Source organism: Xyrauchen texanus, chromosome 10 (assembly GCF_025860055.1).
Source record: "Xyrauchen texanus isolate HMW12.3.18 chromosome 10, RBS_HiC_50CHRs, whole genome shotgun sequence".
NCBI lineage: Eukaryota > Metazoa > Chordata > Actinopteri > Cypriniformes > Catostomidae > Xyrauchen > Xyrauchen texanus.
Genome location: NC_068285.1, coordinates 31,674,504 through 31,699,017, shown reverse-complemented (window position 1 = coordinate 31,699,017; position 24,514 = coordinate 31,674,504). Strand labels below are relative to the sequence as shown.

At 38.6% G+C, this 24,514-nt stretch overlaps 1 protein-coding gene across 1 annotated transcript in view; it reads left to right on the top strand.

The window, feature by feature from the left end:
- Positions 1-757: 757 nt before the first annotated feature.
- Positions 758-24,514, top strand: part of LOC127650025 (polypeptide N-acetylgalactosaminyltransferase 4-like) — a 40,543-nt gene continuing 16,786 nt past the window's right edge. The window contains exons 1-3 of the mRNA XM_052135141.1: positions 758-1,085; positions 15,570-16,020; positions 23,827-23,996. Coding sequence (XP_051991101.1) covers positions 15,644-16,020; positions 23,827-23,996 — 547 coding nt within the window. The 5' untranslated portion in view covers positions 758-1,085; positions 15,570-15,643. The remainder of the gene's footprint in view (positions 1,086-15,569; positions 16,021-23,826; positions 23,997-24,514) is intronic.

The window sequence follows — 24,514 nt, the reverse complement described above, 5'->3', positions numbered from 1 at the left end:
TCAAACTTAATATAGTTTGTTGGAAATACAGTAACAAAGGTAATTGGATTGTGGCTTATGTGGCAAAGCTGAAAAGGTTTATATTAGTGACCAGACCTGTTTCACCCATACCATAGAAAGGCTACATTGAACATCAGTTAACCCTATCATGTCCATATGCAGAGGGCCATTTATTCTAGTAACCTTGAACAGAAAATTGTGGCCATGTCACAGAGTGAGAGTTTCCATGCAAGTTCAGGGCGTTGTTCACTCAACATTCGAAGACATTACATACTTACACACATACACAGACAAGCCTTTAGCAGCATGATGTAATAGGCTAGGCTTTTTTTTTAATCCAAAGTAATGTACAGTAATATACATGTAACAGGACATTTCAGATCCTGAACTGAATGCAATCACCACACAAACCGTTGTTTTAATGACATTTATTAGTCCCAAAGTATATTTTGAAGGCTAAAATAGTCACCAATAACATATGTCCATTTAAGCAAGTCACAGCTGTCTCTATGTGCCAGTTGAACATGGGGGGTATTTATAAATACCATTTTAAATCATTATACATATCCAGCGTACTGTTTGTACTAGTAAATATTAAAAATAATAATAATAAAAAACATTTCTTTTCTTTTCTTTTCACAATTTTTTTTTTTTTTTTTTTGTGTAAGATTGAAATCAAACACAATAAATATGATGTGTGGTACACGCGCTGAACTCCAGCGTTCCCACAATGCTCCAGTCACGTGGCTCACTATTATGAAGCTAGACTGTCACATCTGAAACTTCCTGGGGTGAAATGCATGCAAGAACGAAACAAAATCAAAATACTTAATTCAACCATGTAATTCGTCGTATGATTGCACGTTTGTAACGACTCAAGCTACTTAAACAGATAGTGTTAGCAGTTATTCGGAAGAGAGCGGGGTTTCTCCCGGGGGTTTGGCTGTTGTTTGAGGACTCGTTTGGGTGTCTTGAGCAGGAGGAGGAGGAGGATGTGACTGCTATGTTGACAGTGACATCAGCAGCTAGTGACCTGTCTTTCTAGCTCCGTAAATCACTGTAAAAGCACGGCATGTAGAGATCAAGTAAGTACGTTTATTATCTCATTTCACGCTGTATTTAGGCACAAAAGTCTCGTGTGTGTGTGATCATTTAAGTTGTTTGCATGTGTTCAAACCGGCAAGTTAGCGAGCCAGTAGTCAGTGGAGTGATACATTACACACGATGGTTATCTTTGTATCTTGTTTATCTTATTTATGTTATTATAATAGTCTCACTTGTTTTATAGTCATTTGTACTGCTCATTTATTACATTTATTTAAATAAGTGTGTTTCAAATGTTATGAGTTAACTGTTTATACTAGTTTGAAGATGTAGCATCTGTAAAAAGAGATATAGATATCAAAGCACTCTATCCCGATTAAATAAAGTGGTAAGTACCGATAGGTACATGGCATTACCGATGGTAAAACCACAAGACTGATATGTATTCCCAACTCACAAGTTAGGTCAAGAGCGTTCTCCTAACAGAGCTTTAATATTCTTTCTTGGTTAGCCAGGAAAGTTCTTTTAACGTAAATGGAATGTTTGTTTTAGGGTGTGTATAATGGTTCCCTCTAAAGTTCCCGGGAACCCTTCAGCAACCATACAGTAATGTTACATCAATTATCAGTCAACAAGCCACGTCTCGCTTTAATCTATTGTTTTCTCTCTAAAATAAACCATACACACAACCAAACTTAAATGGCTAAATTAACATTTAATTTTGCCACTAATATGTAAGATATGCTGGAATATGTATTTTTTACTGGTAAAAAATGACTGGTACTGAATTATTACAATGTTTGTATTTACATGGTACTTAATTTTATCTCAAAGAATGCCATGGTATTATTACCATTGTACATGTCCAAAAAACCATGATAGTTGGTTTTGGTGCTTTTATAGTGTCATATTTATGTATAAAGTAAATTAACCATATTAAACCCTTGTATTTTCCCTCTGCTCTCTTTCCCCTTCATAAGCAATGTTGAGAAATTTGGCTTTGTGGCATAGTTACACCGTTTGTTTGGATAGCATATTATTTTGGCTAAAGTAAACTTTTCCACTTTGTGTTCATAATGATACTTGATAGATTACAAACTGCGAGTAGAGAGAGAGCAGCTCTTGTTTGACAAGTAAATCTGGATATACGTCAGGCATTGTGGGCTGGTGCTGACTCACTAAAATTAACAAGACAGTCATCGCAGTACTATTAGAAATGTTCAGTTTGTTCACATGTTGTGTTCAACAAGAGCTGTCTCAGCTCCAATGCAGATGTGTTGGCCCATGATCCACAAGTAGTATCTTACGGTACACGGCAAATTGACAAAACTCTCCCAGATGGCTATACACAATTCTAGTTCCTTCTCTCTTTTTAATTTTCATTGTATGGCTTTCCCTCTTGTTTTTAATTTGGCGTAGACACGTTCCATCTGTTAAAAGGTCAATGACAAATCAAGATGATAAAAAATAAATATCTGGTTCGAAATGCATGTGTCAAGATCATAAAAATGAAATCTTTGTATTTATGGTGGGATCGTTTTTCTTGGGAGAAAAAGAAATAGACGTTTTGTGGTCATTTTAAGTCCTTCTTTGCGTTTGTTATTAATAAGGGTTTTGGGCAATCCAGTCACAAGTGGACAGGCGAGACACATCAGACCCAGAGATCAGAGTTTATTGTTATTATTATTATTATTATTATTATTATATATTTTTTTTATAGCTGAAATAGGTCTGTGCGTGGCAAAATTCAAAACCCTGCCACCAGTGGCCAAAGCAGTAAGTGTTGTTTGGCATATGGGCATGTTTGAGCTCCATTTTCCAGGTATAATGTCCACAGAGGGGCGCCAAAAGCGAGTTTTGAAGCAAGTTGTTTTGAACTGTACAGGCTGTAATACAGTAAAGAGGACTGCATAATTTATAAACCGTAACCCCTAAAGCAAACCATCATTGTAGGAAAAATGTAATGTTCGATGGAAAAATGCAACCTCCTTATTGCACTCGTCACTGATTATGCGAACGCGATTTCTTCCTGCTTTCAGTGCTGTATCTAAACCCGGTTCTTCCTCGCTGCTTAAGCAACACTCCTCCAGTCACATAACAAGGGAAGGTAAACACACAGGAGCCAATACAATAATGTGTGATGGGAGATGGAGCTTGTCACTGAGTCATCATAATGTGTTGGACACATCACTGTTTACTATGGTTGACACCAAGCGTGCCGCACAAGCCCTCAAAAGTGAAGCCAATACGATCGCCCCCCGGTGACTGGTCCTAGTATAGGTCATGAACCCCGCCTCACCATGTTATTCAACGGGACAGGAGACCAACTAAACAATTAAATTACACTTCACATGTCTTTTTTCCAAAGATAGTTTCTGTCATTTACTGTAGTTTCTATCACGTTGATGTAATTTCAAGTGTTTGTTTTCAAAATAAGTTTGTTTTTAGTTCGCTATTTGATGCTACAAAAACGGTGCTGTGACATCATGATTGACAGCTGTGATTGACAGGTTCTCTGGGCGAAGTAGTCACTGAAGCACCAACTGACTTTTTTTCGGGGTCTTCGGAGGACTGAGGAGATTGGAGCTTTAAATTTAATATCTAAATTTCTATAATTATTTCACACCATCATAATGGGTAAAGAAAAGTGCAGATTTCGCGGCTTTACATCCTACTCACTACTGCGCAGGTCTGGTCCCGAAATCGCAACTGCGCAGACTCAAGTCCCAAGATGTCAGCGCCATATCGGGACACTGGTGGCTTCAGTTCTCACCAATGGAAAAGTGCGAAGGGGCGTCGTCCATCTTTTTTTACAGTCTATGGTTGATACACAGTCGTGGGGGTTCACAGTGGTCCTCTCTGTGATGTCATTTCCTGTGTTATGGATTTGTTATAACAATACAACAAAGTGACTTCTTGCATGTTGGTTACACCACTTTCACTTGAAGGACATATCAACAGATTAAGTGTTCTCAAGCATTTGAGCCTTTTTAATGAGACATTTTAAAACTGCTTCCAGAATCTTAACTCAGTAGAGAATGTGGAATGCAGGCGACTCTTACATAACACTTCAGCGCCTGTATTGTGAACTTGTGTGGCCTACCACTTTGTAGTTGGGCTGTTGTTGCTCCTAGATGTTCCCACCTCACAATACCAGAAGTTACAGTTTACAGAGCAGACATTTTTATTTTATACACCCGTTAGTGTGTTTTCTTTTAGCTGAATTAGCAAACTTGTTCATTTTAAGGGGCTGTCCACATACTTTTGATCATAGTGTTCGAAAATCTATTTTAATTTAGAAAATGAAAACATGGTCATAATATATAACTGTTTCAAATATCATCTGTGTATTTAAGTCGTCATTATTATTTTAATTTTTTATGTTTTTTTTATTTAGTTACTTATTTGTTTTTATACATAATAGATATTAGATCAAGACAAAAAAAAAAAATCATTTCATTGGACCTCCTTACACTGAGTCTATAGATCTGTTCTAAATAGTGATTATTAATTTGTTTTCCTCCATTTTGTCTACTCAAGTACTCTTGACTAATTACTAGAGTACTTGTCAATGTTCTCAAGGGGCAATTACATGTTCATAACTGTATATATAATAACATGTATGCTGCATTGCGTCTTGTTCTAGTGTATCGTCTATTCATTATTATAGGCTGTTATAAAATAGTATGTTACAAATTGTACAAAAGATTGCATAATCAAAATATAATGCATGCCAAACTCTGAATGTGCAAAACGCGCATCTGTCTGTTCTTTTTTCAGGTTACCGTAGTAATCTTAGTAAGTGCGCACCAGATTTTTTTAGTGACCGTCTGAACAGTATATTTTCAAATAACAGGAGATACCATAACCATTGCGTTTTAATATGCATGTTAAAGGGTTAGTTCAACCAAAACTTTTAATTATCCTTTAATTAACTCCCTTTCAAGCCATCCTAGGTTTATATGACTTTCTTTCAGCCAAACACAATCAGAGTTATATTAAAAAATATCCCGGCTATTCCAAGCTTTATGAAAAAATTTAGTGCCATTTTTCATTTTCCTGGTCAATGGCTGTGCCGACGCCCCTCATTCAAATTAATGTGATTTTTCTGAAATATGAGTCCACATGTTTCTATTTTGCATTTTTCTCTTTTAAAAGTTTATTTTTCATTACAAATGATATTATCATCATAACCGTTTGAGTGAAATTGTGTGTAAAACCCTGTATCATTTTTCTAAATTATATCATTTTATGATATAATCACGATCCTGCATGTGAATTTTCACTGAGATTCATAAGCGCTTTAATGAAAGAAAACCTGTCCTTTTGTACAAAATGAGTGAACACAGTTGTGGCGAGTGTGTGGTTGAATGTCCTTCCAAGGAAGGGGGAAGTGGTAAAGATTTATCGCTGGGTGAAAATTAGGTCTAAAAGTGCTTATACAGCTGAAGCCTGCATGAGAGTGTTTAAAAACTATACAGACTATATTGTGAGTGATTAAAGTAGTGTGACATTACCTGAACCCTGCTTCCTCATTTCGGAAACGTCCAGACCTGTTGCAATAGTTTGTCACAAATTTGCTTATTTGATTACTGAGCACGAAATTCTGTGGAATCTTAAATATTTCTTATTATGTCATTTGTATTCATGTAATCACTAGCACACAAGCAAACACGAGAGATGAGCAAGCTATTTTATTTATATGAAGATTTTCGCACCTGCATTCCAATCTACATGTTCACGCAGCGTGTTTTCATCAGCTGAATGTGAGGCTAAACACAATTAAAGTGTGACAAGACTCACGCTGTGCGTGCAAGCCATTTGCACATCACAAGCCAATCAACTATTTAGCCCTTTTCTGGTGAATCACACCTGCAAAATCCTAAAAATGTATTTTTAGGTTTAATTTATATTTTGAATAGACTTTTGAACACCACGATGTGGTTTGATGTTTTCTATTTTAATAATTTAATGTAATTTTGAGTGTGACCATGGTTCAAGGAGGGTGTACCTGTATGCTGGGCTGGAAACCTGAAGGATTAATAGTGGTGTTTTCCTTATTTCATCACGTGTTGTTCTGAACACAACAATAAGAAATAAATGAAACATGGAATGTAGACTGTCATCCGACTGTCATGGCCAAATTAAAGCGGGTGCATTTAACAGAAAGTGCGATTAACAGAAAGTGACACGCTGCCGGCTCGTGATGCATGAATGGCTTGCACGTGCTGCACAAGTCTGTTGGGTATACTGCAGTCTTGTCATATTTTAACTTTTTGTTTCGTCTGCCATTCAGCTCATGAAAACAAGAGGAAGGATTACATCAAGATGTAGATTGGAACGCAGGTGCGGAATTGATATAAATAAAATGGTCTACTCCTCTCTCGCCGTTGCTGGCATGCCAGTGATTACCCCTCTGCGTGCCAATACTGGCACGTGTGTAGGGATGTCACGATGTGAATTTTTGATGGTACGATTATTACCATGGTTTCACAGTTTCTACGATTATCTGCAAATTTACCTATTACGCAACAATAAAAACCTCCACAAACATACCACAACATACGCTATATTGCAGCATTCATTAGGACATGCAGTTAACATATATATTCCTTTTAACTGAAAACAAGTACTTGTATTTAAGTTTTTGCCATTTTCTGCCCTCTGACACCAAAACATACTGTACCTTTTCAACAAAAAATTATGTATACACTTTCAATATTTTTTTAAAAATTAAATATAAATAAAAAACAAAAAAACCCAGCAACTATAACTTAAACCATATGTTTAAAATAAAACAGTGTCAGGCTAGGAGAACCTTCTTTCTTTATTGAGTAATCTAAGGATCAGCCGGATAATCACAGCACTTTTACACTCACTGAAATCTTATACAAGTAGGAAAAACTATTTGGAGACATCGCATACACAATTTAAAGCAGAATTTTAAACTTAAAATAAACAACTCTTCGGATTAACTGTTTCAATTCAGTGTTTGAATTTACCAAAAGGTAAGTAGTACACTTCATATAATATTTAATGTGTTTGTAAAATGATTGCCTTCATCTGGGCTTGAATCTCTGGATGGTGATCCCTCGGGTGCTAAAATAATTTAAATTATGCGTCGCATATATCGAAGCCAATACACAGAAGGATGCGGGGTCGCATGAGGTTAAAAGGCAGCATAATTAAGATACCTAAAATGGCGAATTCTCACTGCAAGCAAAGCCTTTTCTGCTAAAGATTCATGCCATCAAGAGAACACAGTTTCAAAAAAAAAAAATAAGACGCCATATGCCTATCCCACCTCCAACTTGCATGGAAAGCAGCATAACCCTGTACACTGTCGAAACCACATTTATTGCAAGCAACATTTAAATTGCAATTATTATTAGATTTTTCCACGTATTATAGACCTCCTTGGTAGATTCATATGAAAAATTACGATTTTTGACATTCACAAAATAGTCATGCTGCAGTTAAAATTAGGCTTGCTTGAGCATTAAGTGTCCTTTTCAAGTTCTGGCTTTCGTGCGTGGATGTGTGTTTAAAATCTCAGTTGGTATTACTAGTTGAATGCCACGTAATGTAAACGGCGTCTTATTCTTTGAAAACTGTGTTTTCTTGATTGCATGAATCGCACTGAAGACATAGGCTTAAAATGCAAGGCCTGCAGCTGGAAACCATTAGAACAGCCTTGACGTTGGAAGTGCACCTATGATGTCTTAAAAAAAGGTTTTGACAGACCCTATATTTTTGACATTAGTAACGCAGTTATAAAGTTTTCAAACCTCTTTGTGCACAGAGCTAGGCTTTTAACCTTATAATGCCTCAGAGGTGGTACTTAAGCTGCTGAGCTCTGAAGAACTGAAATTCCCCAGCTCTTCCACTATCAAGTTTACTACTAAAGATTTTATGGGTGCCCAGTCAAGGGCTGCTTTCAGAGAGCCCTCTATTTTGTAATCCCAGAAAGCTTTTGTCTTGGCTTGTGACCAGTCTTAATGAAAAGGGCATCTACATCTTCAATGTCTGAAAAACATAGCCCTGAGCATTAGAAGAAAAGACTCTTTAATACGTTTTGTTTGGAACTGGCCTTAAAGATTGCTAAAGGAATGTTTCAGATTCAACACAAGTTGAATCAACACAAGTGTTATCAACAGCATCTATGGCATGCTGTCAATTACCACAGAAAATAATTTAGAGTCTCCCAGTTTTTAAAAACAAACAAACACGTATAAATTAATGCATTTAAGCCGCAGCCACACTAAGCTTTGCACTCCATTCACTGCCATTCACACATACCCCGAGCTCTAAATTAATTATTTATTTATTTTGAGATGCCTATTATGAATCCACGTAAATGTTAGCCTTATATGAAATACTATTTGTTCAGCCGAATGCATGCTGGACTACAGCAGCGTGAGCAGAGGCAAATGAGTGCGCGCTCAGGGAATCTGCGTCTCACAGGTGCAGTGTGTTTATTTGAAGGACCACAAATAACAGCGTCTGATTTACAAAACACTTCCAAACACAAAGATAAGGTGCAGTTTACCCTGGCTGTGTACAAAGCTTTTAAATTCATATAAGCAGCAGAATTTGTGCAACAATATAGAGTCCTGCATGCATTTAATGTTTAATGATAAAGAGAAAGGTGCCATAATACCCTAAATATGTGCACTGTAACCTTTTGTAATATTTTGTTAACCACGAGAGTTCACGAACGGTTATTTGTCGGGACTCGTTTATTACCACGGATGCATCAAACACAATCTCGGATTAGCAGGTAATAAAGTGCACAGTGAGCTATGAGCCTAAATAGCACATAGATCTATAAAATCACATTCAAGTCAAACAAAAAAGAATCTCGGTCACTGCCTGCAACATAGTAGGCCTATTCTTAATAAATGGAAAATGCGTAATTCTGCCCAGGCAGGTTCAGTTTCCATGAGGCTGCGAATGCTACGGATTATAAACCTCTTCGGGATGCTTCGATTTTTAAATGACTCCGCATTTAACTTGTGTAATTATTGTCTGCAGACCAGAGCAAAAGGGGGATAAAACATTGGATCACAGTTTATCGAAACTTGATGTGTAACAGTCACATTAAGCCTTCTTTGCAACCTAAACTTCATCAGAATGTCGATTTGTGACACCAGCGCTGAAAAAGCTTGATGCAGAGCAACAAATGGTGAAACAGAACACAGGTGTCTCAAGATGCGTTAATATTTAAATTATTTTTAAGTTAACGGTGTCTAAAAAAATGTACGGTTCTGAAAAACAAATAGTAAAACAGAACGCATGTCTCTTGAGATACTTAACAGTGAGATGTGGCACAACGATCAAAGACGTCCATCCAATGCGTGTTTACATTGAACGACACACGTGTGAACAATCCCTAACTCGCCCTATAGCCTACTTGGAAAAACTGACTCGAACCTGGCCCAAACCTGTTAGTTTGTTAGGCCCATCAGACTCCGATCGGGTTGAAGACCTCTAAACACGTGCAGAATAACCAAATAGTGGTTGGATATTACCAAATAATATTGTTTTTTATTTTTATGGTGTAACCTGGCACTTTCTCTCCCCCTCCTATCACACTCTCTCTCTCTCTCTCTCTCTCTCTCTCTCTCTCCCTCACACACTTATAGTTAAGCCTGTCTGCCATCAGTTGCACAAACTTGCCAGTCTGATTATATAGTTCCGAAGGTTTTAGCCAGTGACTCCAAAATTTTGGTAGTAAATGGTTCATTTAGATTTCATATACTGGTATTCAGTTTACGGTTTTGTTGCATATCTACATGTTTGTAAACAATCGTAATTAAATGGTGTTAAAAGGTTGATGTGGCGTGATTGAGAAATGGGATTATTGTATCAGACTGTCACGACTACTGAAATATTAATGTAGCTCAATTATGTGATTACTCTCTGTTACGCTCCGATGATGATGATGGATTGTGCTCACACACAGGCATGTCGGTATTCGACTCGTCAAATTCAGCTGCAGTGATTGGATCTGGAGATTTAAAGTACAAATGGTGCCATTGAAGAGCATGTTCTTTCACTTTGTTGTTGTTATCCTGAAATCATTGTAAACTGCCATTTCATTAATCACATTGCACTTTCAGCTTGTTGGAAGCTGTTTGTGATTGTATTTGCCATTAGGAGCAGTTTCAGTTCCAGTGGGTAATTTGCGTTTTCACATTGTTATCAATCAATCAATGTATCATTTATTGACCAATGAGCTGTACACTAAAACATAAAATACCATCAGCACAAAGTCACACATAATACAAGAACAGAGCAAATACAGTGAAGCTTCATGTCATATATTGTAGGCCAAATCAAATTAAAAAAAATTTCGTTTAGATTTAAAAATAGGAGGTGTGGGGGCAGTTCTGATTTGACTTGGTAGGCTGTTCCAAAGTTTGGAAATGCCGGATCGCCCCTAAACTTTAACTTTTATTTTGGAACCACCAAAAGGCTTTTATCGGCGGACCTGAGAGCTCTCACTGGGTGCTGATCTATCAACAGGTCAGAGAGATATGAGGGTGTTAAACCATTTCTAGACTTAAGAACCAATATGAGCACTTTAAAATCAATTCTATAGTGAACAGGTAACCAATGCAGAGACCGTAAAATAGGGGTAATATGTTCCCGCTTTCGAGCCCCTGTTAAAACTCTAGCAGCCGCGTTTTGAACCATCTGAAGGCGACCTAAAGAAGAATGGCTAATTCCCAGGTATAGAGAGTTGCAGTAATTGAGCCTAGTGGAAATTAAAGCATGAATCACCCTTTTAAAATTCTCAAACGAGAGAAAAGATTTCATTTTTGCCAAGGCTTGCAATTGATAAAAACTAGTTTTAACAACCTGGTTAACTATCAAGTTTTAGAGCGCTGTCCAAAAGGACTCCCAGATATTTTACGTAGGGCATCACATAGGGTGTTAGGACATAAAATTTCTCTTGATTTTAGTAGAAGGAAATACTACAATCTCCGTTTTAGACTCGTTTAAACTTAAAACATTTAAAGACATCCACGCTTTAATATCCACAAAGCAGGCTACCAAGGTGTCTAAACTGCTCTTTTGAGTCAGTGGAAGATAGTTAAGGGATCTACACAAGGGACAAATATATATTTTTTTACAATAGCTAATGAAATCTAGAGAACAGGGTGGCCTATACAGTATATTATGGATAGGCAGTAGCACTTTATTGACGTTACTTTAAGGGGTCATGAAATGTAATATCACATTTTCCTTAATATTTAGACATATAAGAGGTAACTGTACAATAAAAACATACTGTCATTTTTAAAAATTCCTCCCTAGTCTAAAAAGAGCACTTATAGTTCCCATTCTATTAAAACGTCTCATTTTCAAAACTGTGTGTCTACATGAATTCTCCACCCGGTCTTCACTTCCTCCTTGGTAGGAAAGGCAGTTGCATCTGCCACACTGGTGCTGAAATCCGGGACTAAGGAAGAAGAACGCCATCATGGAAGCCTCACCTCTGGAGGGAGTGTTCAAAACCCTCGCCTGCATCCATTAGTCTCAGCATCAGACCCTTCTCAAGCTGCGCACAGAGCAGGCACAGCGGTTCATCACGCTCCTCCAGTCCCAAGGACCGCCAGGTGCTCCGTAGCTTTCTACCCCAGGAGGAGGCTTCCGCTGTGACCCCTTTGTCCGCACCGCCCCAGGTGTCACTCGTAAAGATGGGTCACCAAGACGATCCGGAGGACTTCCTGGAGTTCTTTGAGTGGACGTGGGACGGTGGCATGCGTTTGGCCGAACTCCCAGTGGGTGGTCCGCTTGATTCCATCACTGTCTGGGGAGGCCCAGCTCGTGGTGCAGCAGTTACCTGTGGAGAACCTTCTGGTATATGCGAACTTAAGGAAAGCCATTATGCAACAGGTTGGCCAAACACCAGAGCAACAGCGCCAATACTTCAGCGCGCTGACCCTTGGTGAGCAGTGTTTGCCTTCTGTTTGCCTTCACACAGCAGCTTCGTGACACCTGCCAGAGGTGGGTTGCTGGCTGAACAAAATTACGTCGGGACTGTGAACGATCTGGTGTTACTGGAGAGAGATGCACACAGAGAAGCACACAGCTCACTCATCATGTGCGTTGGCTGGGAAGGTTAAAAGTGTGAGCACCGCACAAAGCTGTGAGTGTCTGTCGGCGTGTGTGTGCTAGAGAGCACGTTGTATGTTATGTGTTAGTCAAGCACGGATTTAGAAAGCAGAGGCCCCTGGGCACAAAATCTTGGGAGTAAATATTTTTTCAGAAATATGCTCGTGAACACAGAGACTGCTGACAGCTCACCCATTTTATTTTCTTTATTTTACAAAAGCACAAGGTTTTGTTGTTATTGTGAGTGTACACAAGTAAAAGTAGACCCTTTATTGTCTCTAATGATGTCTTACACTTATCTGTATGCCCCAAAATGATGGAGAATTTTATGTTATTTCCGTTGTAATGACAAAAAAATCCAGCAGGAGGCGCCGGCGCGTCCGTCGACCCCAGAGGGTTAATCAGCGGAAGGTTCTAAAAATATTAAAAAAAAACAAAGAGATACTTCTCTGCAGTGAACTGACAGAAAAAGACGAAAGATATTTGTGTTTCTTTACATATTAAAGAGTACTTTCAATTAGTTCCAATTAATAATGTAAAGATATTCTAAACTGATTATATAAAACAACAACACTGGTATCGGATTGGTATTGTCCGATACTGATATTTCTGATATCGGAATCGGATCCCTACACCTATTCACTGCATAGTGAGTGACATGTATTGTTCTTTAGTAGTTATACAATATTTGTAAAAAATAAAGAAAAAAAAATATAGAAATATATGAATTGTTCAATATACAACATAACGTAAAAATACATTCGCGCACAAATTTGTTCTGCTCTTGTTTCGTGAGGTCCATTACTTTATCTCTTTTTCACCATTCTTGTCTAAGCATTTGTTTTTGCACCTTAAAGGAATGTTCCAGGTTCAGTGCAAGTCAAACTCAGTGAACCGTATTTGTGACATAATGTTGATTACCACAAAAATAATTTTAGTTCCCCACTCATTTCTTAACAAAATTTAAAGGGAAAAACAACTAAAAAAATTGGGGGTCAGTAATGGACTTAAAATGGAAGTGAATGGTGCCAGTCCATAAATGTAAAAATTCTCACCGTTTTCAAGCCACAAGACGTAAACACTATATGTGGGAACATGATTTTAGTGTGATAAAAACAGGGATTTACCATTGTGACATGACAACAAAATTGTAATATTACATGTAATTTTACACCGATAATGTTAGTTTTGCACTAAAATCATGTTAACCCTCTGGAGTCTGAGGGTATTTTGGGCCCTGGAGAAGTTTTGACATGCCTTGACATTTGTGTTTGAAGTTGCTTAAAAATATATTAATGGCTAAAGTCTGATTACACTGTATTCAGCACAAACTGGGCTACAATAATATGTGAGCAACATGTATATACAGGTTTGTATTTTTGAGAAATTAATGTTTATGCATGTTTTTTTGAAAAAACTCAAATTTTAAGTCACTGAAATAAGGTCATATAACATATACTAAACATTTGTCCACAAGACTTTTGAGAACTGGATCTTGTAGCCTAGAGTTTTTGCTACAAAATTATGTGAAAACCATCCTGATCACTCATTCATACAAAACAATATAGTAATTTAACTTTTGTAAGACACTTTTAGTGTTGATAGGTAATATGCAAGGAGGCGTGAACTATCATGAATATGGATGTATTTCACACCTGAGGATACAAAGACCCCTCCGCTGGGACTATGAATGAGTGATAGAGAATGAATGTGAGGAGACTTAATGATCAAAATCAAGTTTTAAGTTAAAAGAAGTAATCTGACTATACATTTTCTTTACATAAAGACTTTACTTAATTTTAAACCTACACTGCCATTTAAAAGAAGTCTCTTCTGCTCACCAAGACTGGATTTATTTGATCCAAAATACAGTAAAAACATTGATATTGTGAACTCTTTTTACAATTTAAAAGAACAGTTTTCTATTTAAATATATTGTAAAATGTAATTTGTGATCAAAGCTGAATTTTCAGCATCATTACTGCAGTCTTCAGTGTCACATGATCCTTCAGAAATCATTATAATATGATGAATTTCTTATATGGGCATATTTAAAGTGTATTTTACTCATTTAACCTGAACACATATTTGCAAGCACAAGCTTTGTTGATGATAATGAGGCAGCATAAACACGTTAAAATATAATCTAAACATTCATATTATTTATATATCATATTACATATCATATTTATATCATACAGCATACAATTTAAATGCCTTCTTTAGCCCAAACAGCATTTAAATGTAACTAAAACTTGCCTATTAGGACATATTTCAAATTTCATTACTCTGAATCCTGGCTGGCAAGTTTGGAAACAGTCCCACTAGTAAAATATGTACATTTATATAAAATAGCATGTCAGCTAATGAAAACTAATTTACTTACTCGTCTGAAATTGTATCCTCTGCTGGATCAAGTCTCTCTTCAAAAAACAAATGTTCATCGGAGTCCCGCACTTCTTCTGAGGAAAATGTTAAATCTTCCATACTATCCTGGAGCTTTCTCGCCTGTATTGTTGCAGCTCACCCTTTTTATTTTCTTTATTTTACAAAAGCACAAGATTTTGTTGTTATTGTGAGTGTACACAAATAAAAGTAGACCCTTTAAGTCTCTAATGATGTCTTAAACTTATCTGTATACCCAAAAATGACAGAGTATTTTAAGTTGTTTCTGCTGTAATGACGAAAATATCCAGCAGGACGCGCCGGCCCGTCTGTCGACCCCAGAGGGTGAACACAATGTTGACATCCTGTGGCTATACTTTTGAAACGGTATGCATTTAACTGTTCATGGCATTTAAGAGCCTTACTGTAACCGTGATTTGTTTTTTGAGTCCATTGCTGGCATTGCCAAAGTCATGGGTTACATTCACAGGAAACCCACATACTGAAATGCATGATCACATCAAAACAACATTTACTGTTGAAAAAAAAATGGACACATTTTTAATGAAATGATGGGCGTGTTACATATATGTAAATGCAGCTAATGGTAAAACAGAATATATTATACACAGTCTATATGCAGTTTAAAACAAGAATAAAGATAAAGGCATCTGCCAGATATAAATGTAAATCTACTGTACAATGTAATGTTATGACAGATAGGTGGCCCAGTTTGGAAGTCTTGCAAGAAAGCAGAACTTTAACTAATCTGGCCTTGTAGGATATTTAAATTCAATAGGTAGATTTACTCAAATGAGAGGTCTTATTTATTGAAAATGCATGTCATTCATTGACAAGACTGGTAGTACATTCTAGGACTAACAAATGGGTGAGCTACCACTTTTGTTAATTGGTTGAGTCGTATTTATTGTAATCTCAGAATGGCAAAAATCAATAGATTAATGGGCCTGGCCGATGTACTTTTATTCTGTCACTAATCTGTACATTCCCTTTAGTCACTTGTGCTGCAGAAAGGTGGGCGTCCAGGGCTCTCTGACTGGTGCTGTAAGTGGTGCTGGCTGCCAAGATCATGAAGATCCGCTGGTCGAAGAAGGTGGCTCTCCTAGCAAAGGTCTGCTTCTTTCTGTGTCTGCTGTGGCTCTTCTACCTCCTTGTAGTCCGTTCTGCCCCCTCATCTCAGGCCGATAATGACGGTGAACGTAACATCCTAGTTCGGAACGTTCCTTCCCTCACAGTGGAGTACTCCAACAGACTCCTGCAGCCTGTTTACGAGAAACTCCCACCAGACTCCAACGCCCCTGGAGAATATGGCAGACCCACTCGACTGACCCTCAGCCCTGAGGACAAGAAAGAGGAGGAGGCCAGTATTGAGCGCTATGCCATTAACATCTTCATCAGTGACAAGATCTCCCTGCATCGCCACATCCAGGACAACAGGATGCATGAGTATGTGTGACACACACCTAAAACCTTAAATGGATATTTCGGCCAAAATGTTGTATTCTTTTATCATTTACTCACCCCCATTTTGCTCCAAACACTGTTTATCTGTGGAACACAAAAGGAGATGATAGTTTGAAAGTTACCCAACCTCAGCCTCTGTCACCATTCACTTTCTAACATTCTGACTAACATCATCTTTTGTGAACTACAGAATAAATTTATACAGGTTTGGAACAACATGAGGGTAAATAAATGATGGCAGATCATTTTCAAGGTGAAGTACCTCTGTAAGTATAAAAATAAACAGGAAACATGCTTGTTTTTGCTTTCTAGTGAATTAAAAACATGATCCACATATCAAACTCTGATTACACCCCAGTGATTCCCCAAGCAAATTACATATTTTTTTCCACCTCACCTGTTCACAGCTGTGCTCTGGTGAAATGAACACATTGCCCGCAGTCAAGCAACATGATCGAAAACAAAAGAATATGGATTTGGGAGATTTTCTCAGAACACAGATGCTTTTGTATGCAAATAATTGTTTCGTGGTCTCTGTCACACAATAATGAGGATGGTTCAAGCTGCTTTTCTGAGAGGTGACACAGTGAAGTGTCCCCCCGGAAGATGAGAAGTGAGACAAATTGGAAGCATTTTTTGCACCCCAACATTCTTCAGACTGTGCATCAGTTGCCACATCACAGGCTTTTCTGGAGATCACATAGCAGATGATTTTTTTTTTGGCATCAGCAGGGATTATACAGCCGTGTCCAAAAGTTTTGGCAGTGACATAAATTTTGTGTTTTGCAAAGTTTGCTGCTTCAGTATTTGTAGAATATTTTTTTACATGTTTCTGTGGTATACTGGAAAACAATAATAAGCATTTCATATGTTTGAATGGCTTTTATTGGCAAAAACATTCAATATATGCAAAAAAATATATAATTAAAAAGATATCTTAATAACCTCTGCAATTCCCTCTGGCATGCTGGATATCAGTTTCTGGGCCAATCTTGACTGATGGCAATCCATTCTTGCAAGAAAAATCACCTTTCAACGAAATTTGCCGTTTTGAAACCAAAATGGGTCAGCTACGTGATTTGTGCAGATCCGATGAGAAAATGGGGGTGGGGGGGGGGTGGGTGTTGTGGCCAGCAACACATGTCTGAAAAAGACTCATCACAGCCGCATGCACACGGAGCTGAAATACGCTCCAGATATGGGGCTTTTCCACTGCACTGTACAACTCGACTCAACTCTGCTCGCTTCTTTGGGGTTTTCCACTGGGGATAGAACCTGATAGCAGATCACTGATTGGTCAGGGAGAATCGTCACTACCAGCGTCACTGGATTTCCGACACGCGACATCAACCCGCTAGTTTTAAATGTTATAAACAGCGATGACAGTATCATTTGTTCACGCGACTTTCGAATTGTGAAAAAAGAAATGGCCACGCCATGGTCACCTACCAACAGTGTTGGGAAAAGTAAAAAAAAAATTTTAAGTGACTACAGAACCATCAAGGAAGTGTGTAAGTGGTTCGACCAAATGGACGCTATCTAAACCGGCGAGCAATGGGAGGGAGGATGGTATGTTTTTTTACGTTAACTCTATATTCTGCTTGAAAGCTTCACTTTATTTAGTTGACCAGCTACTGGAAGCTTGTTTCTAAAACAACCAGGCCAATTTAACTGTTACACTTGTGTAAAATCACCATGCAACAACTGGTTTATGCAGCACAATCAGCTAGTAGCTAACAGCTAGCGGTCATGATATTGTTTTGGTCAGTTTGTATCATGTTTAAAATGATGTCACGGCAGTAGAGGCAGCGCAACTATGACGATCAGTCTGTAATCCCACCCATGTTGAGGTGGGACTAAACTGCAATAGAAATGCAAGCTCAGAAAAGTAAAGCGAGTCGAACCGTAACGTGCGGTGGAAAAGTGCCAATAATGTTCTGTGCGCGCCCGGAGCAGAAATGCTCCCTCGCGAGGACTGTTTTTAGCCCCCGGACACGGTCCTGTGCGCTCGTATTACGTATCCGCACCTCATTTTTATGTGCGCTATTATGGTACTAGGCAAATGCCAAAAGAAAGTATATTTACCCATAATGTGTAACATTCAATAGCCATTCAGACTGTCAAGTGCACCCTCCAATCCAGGGAGAAGATGGCAGTTGAGTTCTTCAGACAAGATGATGTCAAATGTGGGGAGGTGGATCGCACACTCTGCAAGAACATCTGTTTAGCAGGAACCTCTAACAAACGCCAGCAGCAGCAGAGTCTGCTTGAAAAGAGACTCAACTGTGGCTGCAAAGGATCCAGTAGTGCTCAGGATCTCAAAAAACAGGCAGCTGAAGAGAAGAGGGCAAGGCTGAGACATGCTGCTAAACAGAGAAAACGGGCCCTTGAGAGTATGGTTCAGCCAAAATAAAAACTGAAAACAGACCCCTCTTACGCTGTGTGTTTTGTGGAATGACTTGCCTCCACACATTAAAATGGCCCCCAAATTTTGTGTTTTATGTGTTATTATATTTTCTATTTATTCTTTGTGCAGCACTTTGGTAACCTTGTTGTTTTTAAAAATTTGCTCTATAAATAAAGTTGATTGGATTGGATTTTTTGCTTACGTATCCTTCTCAGCTTTTTTACCCCTCACCAGTTTTCATGCCTGCTTATGAGTGCTCTGAGTTGATCACAATTTGTGGGCTTCTGCTTGTCCACTCGCCTTTTGAGGATTGACCACATGTTCTCAATGGGATTAAGTTCTGGGGAGTTGCCTTGCCACGGATCCAAAATTTCAATGTAATGATCTCCGAGCCACTTCATTATCACTCTTGCTTCATGACATGGTGCTCCATCATGCTGGAAATGCACGGATCATCACAAAATTGCTCCTGGATCATTGGGAGATGTTGCTCTTGCTGGCCGTTTGTATACCATTCTTTATTCATGGCAGTGTTTTTGGGCAGAATTGTGAGAGAACACACTCCCTTGGATGAAAAACAACCCCACACATGGATGGTTTCAGGATGCTTCACTGTTGGCACGACACAGGACTCATGGTAGCGTTCACCTTTTCTTGCGTCCCAAACAGTCTGAAGGGGGCTTCATCAGAGAAAAATAACTTTGCACCAGTCTTTTGCTGTCCAATCCTTGTAGTCCCTGCAGAATTTCAGTCTGTCCTTGATGTTTTTCTTTTAGAGAAGTGGATTCTTTGCTGCCTTTCTTGACACCAGGCCATTGTCCAAAAGTCTTCGCCTCACTGTGCGTGCAGATGCACTCACACCAAACTGCTGCCAATATTGAGCAAGCTCTGCACTGGTGGTGACACGATTCTGTAACTGACTCTTCAGGAGGAGACGGTCCTGGCGCTTGCTGGATACTCTGGGACGTCCTGAAGCCTTCTTCACTGCAGTTGAACCTCTCCTTGAAGTTCTTGATGATCCAGTAAATGGTTATTTCAGGTGCAATATTCTTTGCAGCAATGTCCTTGCATGGGAGGCCATTTCTTTTGAGGTAACCATTGCTGACAAGAACACAGTGATTGGAAGATCTTCTTCCCTCCTTTTATAGCAATCAGTCTGCTCTTATAATCTAATCAGAATGAGTGATTTCACCTGACTAGTACTCGTTCACACTTTCCCAGGTGCTGCTGATATGATTAGTGAAATGTTGTTAGCTGGTCATTTTGTCCCAGGGCCAAAAAACTGTGAAATTTTGTTTTTTGTGATAAAGTAAATTTTGTTTGGCAAGTGAAGCATTTTGCAATTATTTAAAATGCATATTTTTGCATGTCGTCCACCACAACCTACATCTACCTCTCCTCAACAAACAACCCATAAGTCCACGATGGCGAGGTACTCGGCAACAATGCCTTATGAGAAATCCTCCAAACGATTTTTGTAACATTTTATTTATTAAGTTCAATAGTTTCTTTATTTAATCTTCATATAAGATATAAGAAAGATATTAGTTTAAATTTTGTTTTTGACTGTTAAACTAAAATTATTTTTTGTTTGCATTAATAGATTGGCTAAATTGCAAATACAATGGTTAAATTCAAACCTTTTTCACTGGTGTTTGTTTAAAAAAGGTTATTCAAATGTATCAATTATTATCAATACCGAATGATATGAAACATTATACCATGATACATTTTTTTAGCTGTATCACCCTGCCCTACTGCCAGTAATTTTGGCCATGGCTGTATGTCTGTTAATGTGATGTTCTTTTGCTCTCTTTCTGAAATAACTCTCAGACAAGTTAGTTCATGTCAAAGAGTTAAGCATTACTTCCAGCAACGTTATGCTGTGGGGTTTTTTTCATGTGCTATTTGCTTTGGCATCTCTCTTTGTTGGGATAATTATTGAGAATAAGCCCATGTTTGGTTGCCCTCAGTAAATGCAGTGTATTTACATATTTGTGGTGAGTTTAGAGAGAGTTCAGGAGCACGCTGAGGAACCAAATCACTCTCAGTTTTAGAAGTCTCGTTGACTACTTTTAAACCTCCATCTTCCTAACATCTCCCCTATTTCCCATCCCAGTAGTTCTCAACTTGTGGGTTGTGTCCCAAAATTGGGTTGTAGGTCTGCTCTCACTGGGACAAGACAATGGCAACTGCAAATAATAAAATACAATTGTGTATAGTTAGGAAAGCTAAAGAAATGTGCTTATCATCTTTTAAAAAGTAAAGACTGTATTTCGTTGCAAATTCATCTGTCACGTGGTAGCAACTTGCCAAATTAGGCAGATACCAACTTGGACAGGTTGCGTGTCATGCCCTCATCCTCAACTGACTAAAAGTTAAAAGAAAGGTAAATTAAAATGTGACCCAGATTGCATTACAGTGGTTATAAAAGGTCTACATCCTTGTTAAAACAGCAGGTTTTTGTGATTTAAATAATAAAAAAAGATAAATAATATCAGAATTTTTGCACCTTTAATGTAAAAATTACAACCAATGCCACTGACAACCAAAGTGACACATTTCAGAGAAAATAAAATATATATAAATCTTAGAATAACCTAACTGCATAAGCATGCACATCCCTGAACTAAGCTAATACTTAGGTGAAGTACCCTTTGATTTTATTACAGCACTCAGTCTGTTTGGATAAAAGTTATTAGATTGGCACATCTACACTCTTCTTTGCAAAATCGTTCCAGATCTGTCAAATTGTGAGGGCATCTCCTATGTATGGCCATCTTCAGGTCCCCCCCCACAGATTTTCTATTGGCCTCAGGTCTGGGCTCTGGCTGGGCCATTCCAAAATGTTAATCTTTTTTTTTTTGCTGAAGCCATTTTTTTTTGTTGATTTGGATGTGTGCTTTGGATCATTCTCATGCTGAAATGTGAAAGGTCTCTTCATTTTCAGCTTTCTAGCAGAAAGCAGAAGGTTCTATGCAAAATTGACTGGTACTTGGAGCTATTCATGATTCTCTCTACCTTCAGTAAGCCCCAGTTCCAGCTGAAGAAAAGCAGCCCCAAAGCATGATGCTGCCACCACCATGCTTCACAGTGGGTATGGTGTTCTTTTGCTGATGTGCTGTTGATTTTGCACCAAACATACCTTTTACCATTTTGGGCAAAAAGTTAAATCTTGGTCTCATTAGACCATAACACATTTTTCCACATGGTTTTGGGAGACAAGGCTTTTTTTTGTCAGAAAAGGCTTGGCCTTGCCACCCTGCCCCATAGCCCAGACAGATGAAGAATATGGGAGATATTTGTCATATGCAGGGAGCAACCAGTACTTGCCAGAATGAGCTGCAGCTCCTTTAATGTTGCTGTAGGCCTCTTGACAGCCTCCCTGACCAGTTTTCTCTTTGTCTTCTCATCAATTTTGAAGGGACGCCCAATTCTTGATAATGTAACTGTTGTGCCATACTTTCTCCATTTGTTGATGACCGTCTTCAATGTGTTCCATGGTATATCTAATGCTTTGAAAACATTTTTGTATCCCTCACCTGAGCAATACCTTTTAACAATGAGATCCCGTTGATGTTTTGTAAGCTCTTTGTGTCCCATGGCACTTGTAGTAGCATGAACCAAAAAGATGTCAGAAAAATCCTACAAGAACAGTTGATGTTTATTTGGAGTTAATCAGAGTGAATTCAGATGAAGGCAGGTGTGTACTATTTCACATGAGCTTGATGATTGGTTGATTCTGAACACAGCCACATACCTAATTATAAAAGGGTGTGCACACTTATGCAGTTAGGTTATTCTACTAAGTTTTTATTTAGATTTTTTTCCCCACCTTTCGAGACCTGGGAAGGAGACAAGGAGAGGGAAAAGGGAAGAGGGAAAGACTGACAGAGAGAGAGAGAGAGAGAGAGAGAGAGAGAGAAAACATTGCTCTCCAGTTCCCAGACACGCCGTCGCCTGGTCCTCGACCACTCCTCCATCCTTTGGTGGACGACAGCCCTGGCGGATGGAACCCCCCTCTACATTCTGGCGGACGGCAGTGAGCCCCTCCACCCCTGGCAGTCGCTCCACCACTTCAGACGGCTGGCAGCGAGCCCCTCCTCCCCTTGCGGATGACGGCCGTTCCTCTGTGTCCAGGCGGCCGGCAGCGATACCTCTGTCCCCCGGCGGACTGCCATAGCTGCTCCTTCAGGCAGTGGCGAGGACTCCACGACAGTGCATCCTTCCTCCCTCACTTTCGAGACCAATGTAGCCGGGTTTAAAATGGGCAAGGAGGCGGAGGGCACCAGACGAACCATCAAAATAATGTTTAATGAAAACTTAAAAAGACAAACATAAACACACATGGCAGCTGCGTATGGCTCTCTCTATCTTGAAACGCTGCATCCAACTCTGCTTTAACCTTCTCCTTGGCTGATTGGGCTGATTGGGGGCTGGCCATGAGTGCTCGGCCCAGCCCCACCCCCCCTCCTCGTCACAGCCTTTGACTGAATGTTACACGCAGACAGTCAAGTAGACCTTCAGATAAAACCTTCAGAAAGCTAGTTAGATGGGTAGATTTTGTATTTTAACTTAAAGCCAGTATATGGAAGGCCTTGTGTATGATTGTTTACATTAAATTTTTTGACAGTTTGAGTTCTGTATTCCATTGGCCCAGTTGAACATTTTGTCAATGGTAATGTCTATGGGATTTGTAGGTTTTTTTGATTGTCCGAAAAAATTATTATTCAGATCAGCTAGAACAAATACAGCAACATGAGTCAGAACAGTCTGTAGGAGAAGTTACAATTGATGATTCAATTTGTTCTTTGTTGAGGGATTTTGGAAAACGAGATGCAAAGCACTGCTCTAAAGCTTTTAAAGGGTCCAATTTGTTTCTCAAAATGCTGGAAAAACATTTCTGGCATGTCTATTTGTCTCCATCTGCTCCTTCTACTCCGTTTACTATAAATCTATCTATAAACCAGAAATGGTCCCCTGCAAATTTGTGAAACGAAGGAAGTAAAGATATGAAAAGGATACTGAAAAAAATATATTTTTTGTGAATTTAAAGCTGATCAATGGGCTTGTCTTGACACCACATGCACTTTTGTTTTTTTTGTTTTTGTCAGATTCCTTCTCCACACTGTAATTAAACCATAGTATGGCAGTATGTGAAACATGAAATGAAGTAGGCATTCACTAGACTTGAGCGTGTTGACAGTGTCAGTTTTATAAGGCTTTTATAACACATTCCTCTGTGTTTTAAGTGTTAAATGTTACCCTCTATAATATGCACTGCCTCACACAGGAAACTATTTCTCTTAACCACATGTTTTGAATGAACAGCAACTCGCATAAACATCTAATTATTATTTTTTCTCTTTTTGCAATGGCAGATGCAAAGCAAAGAAATACAATATCAATCGTCTGCCCACTACATCTGTGATCATAGCATTTTACAATGAGGCCTGGTCCACTTTACTCAGAACCATTCATAGTGTGCTGGAAACCACACCTGCCGTTCTACTGAGAGACATCATACTTGTGGATGACTTCAGTGACAGAGGTATGATGGCAAGTTCTGGTGCTGAATTGTTTTAGGAATGGGAATTCTATGAACTTCAATGATTCTGGTTCTCGATTCTGATTGCTCTGATTCCATTAATGTTTTGTTTTTTGTCGGTTCAGTGAATAAGTAATAAGAACCTCTATGATTGATTCAATGAGACATTTGATTGATTCAAATGGATAACTCATGCGTTTGAGACTGTGTGTGACCTTTTGACAGGTTTATTATATATCTACAAACTCATGAGAGTCCATGAATTGGACTACACTTGTCATGCTGTATATTTGTTGTTGCTTGCACCCAGCAAAGATACAGTAGAAAGATGTGTTGTCTGTTTATTTATTTTTGATTATTTGTGATGCCTAGTCTGTTCAGCCCAATCAGTTCAGACTGTAAGCTCACAACTCAGCTAAAACATGATTTATTTTGCCATTGTGCTGTAGATTCAATAGCGGCACAGGGGTGCAGGAAATACTGTCCGATTTTAGTTTAACTTGGTCACCATAAGAGTATTT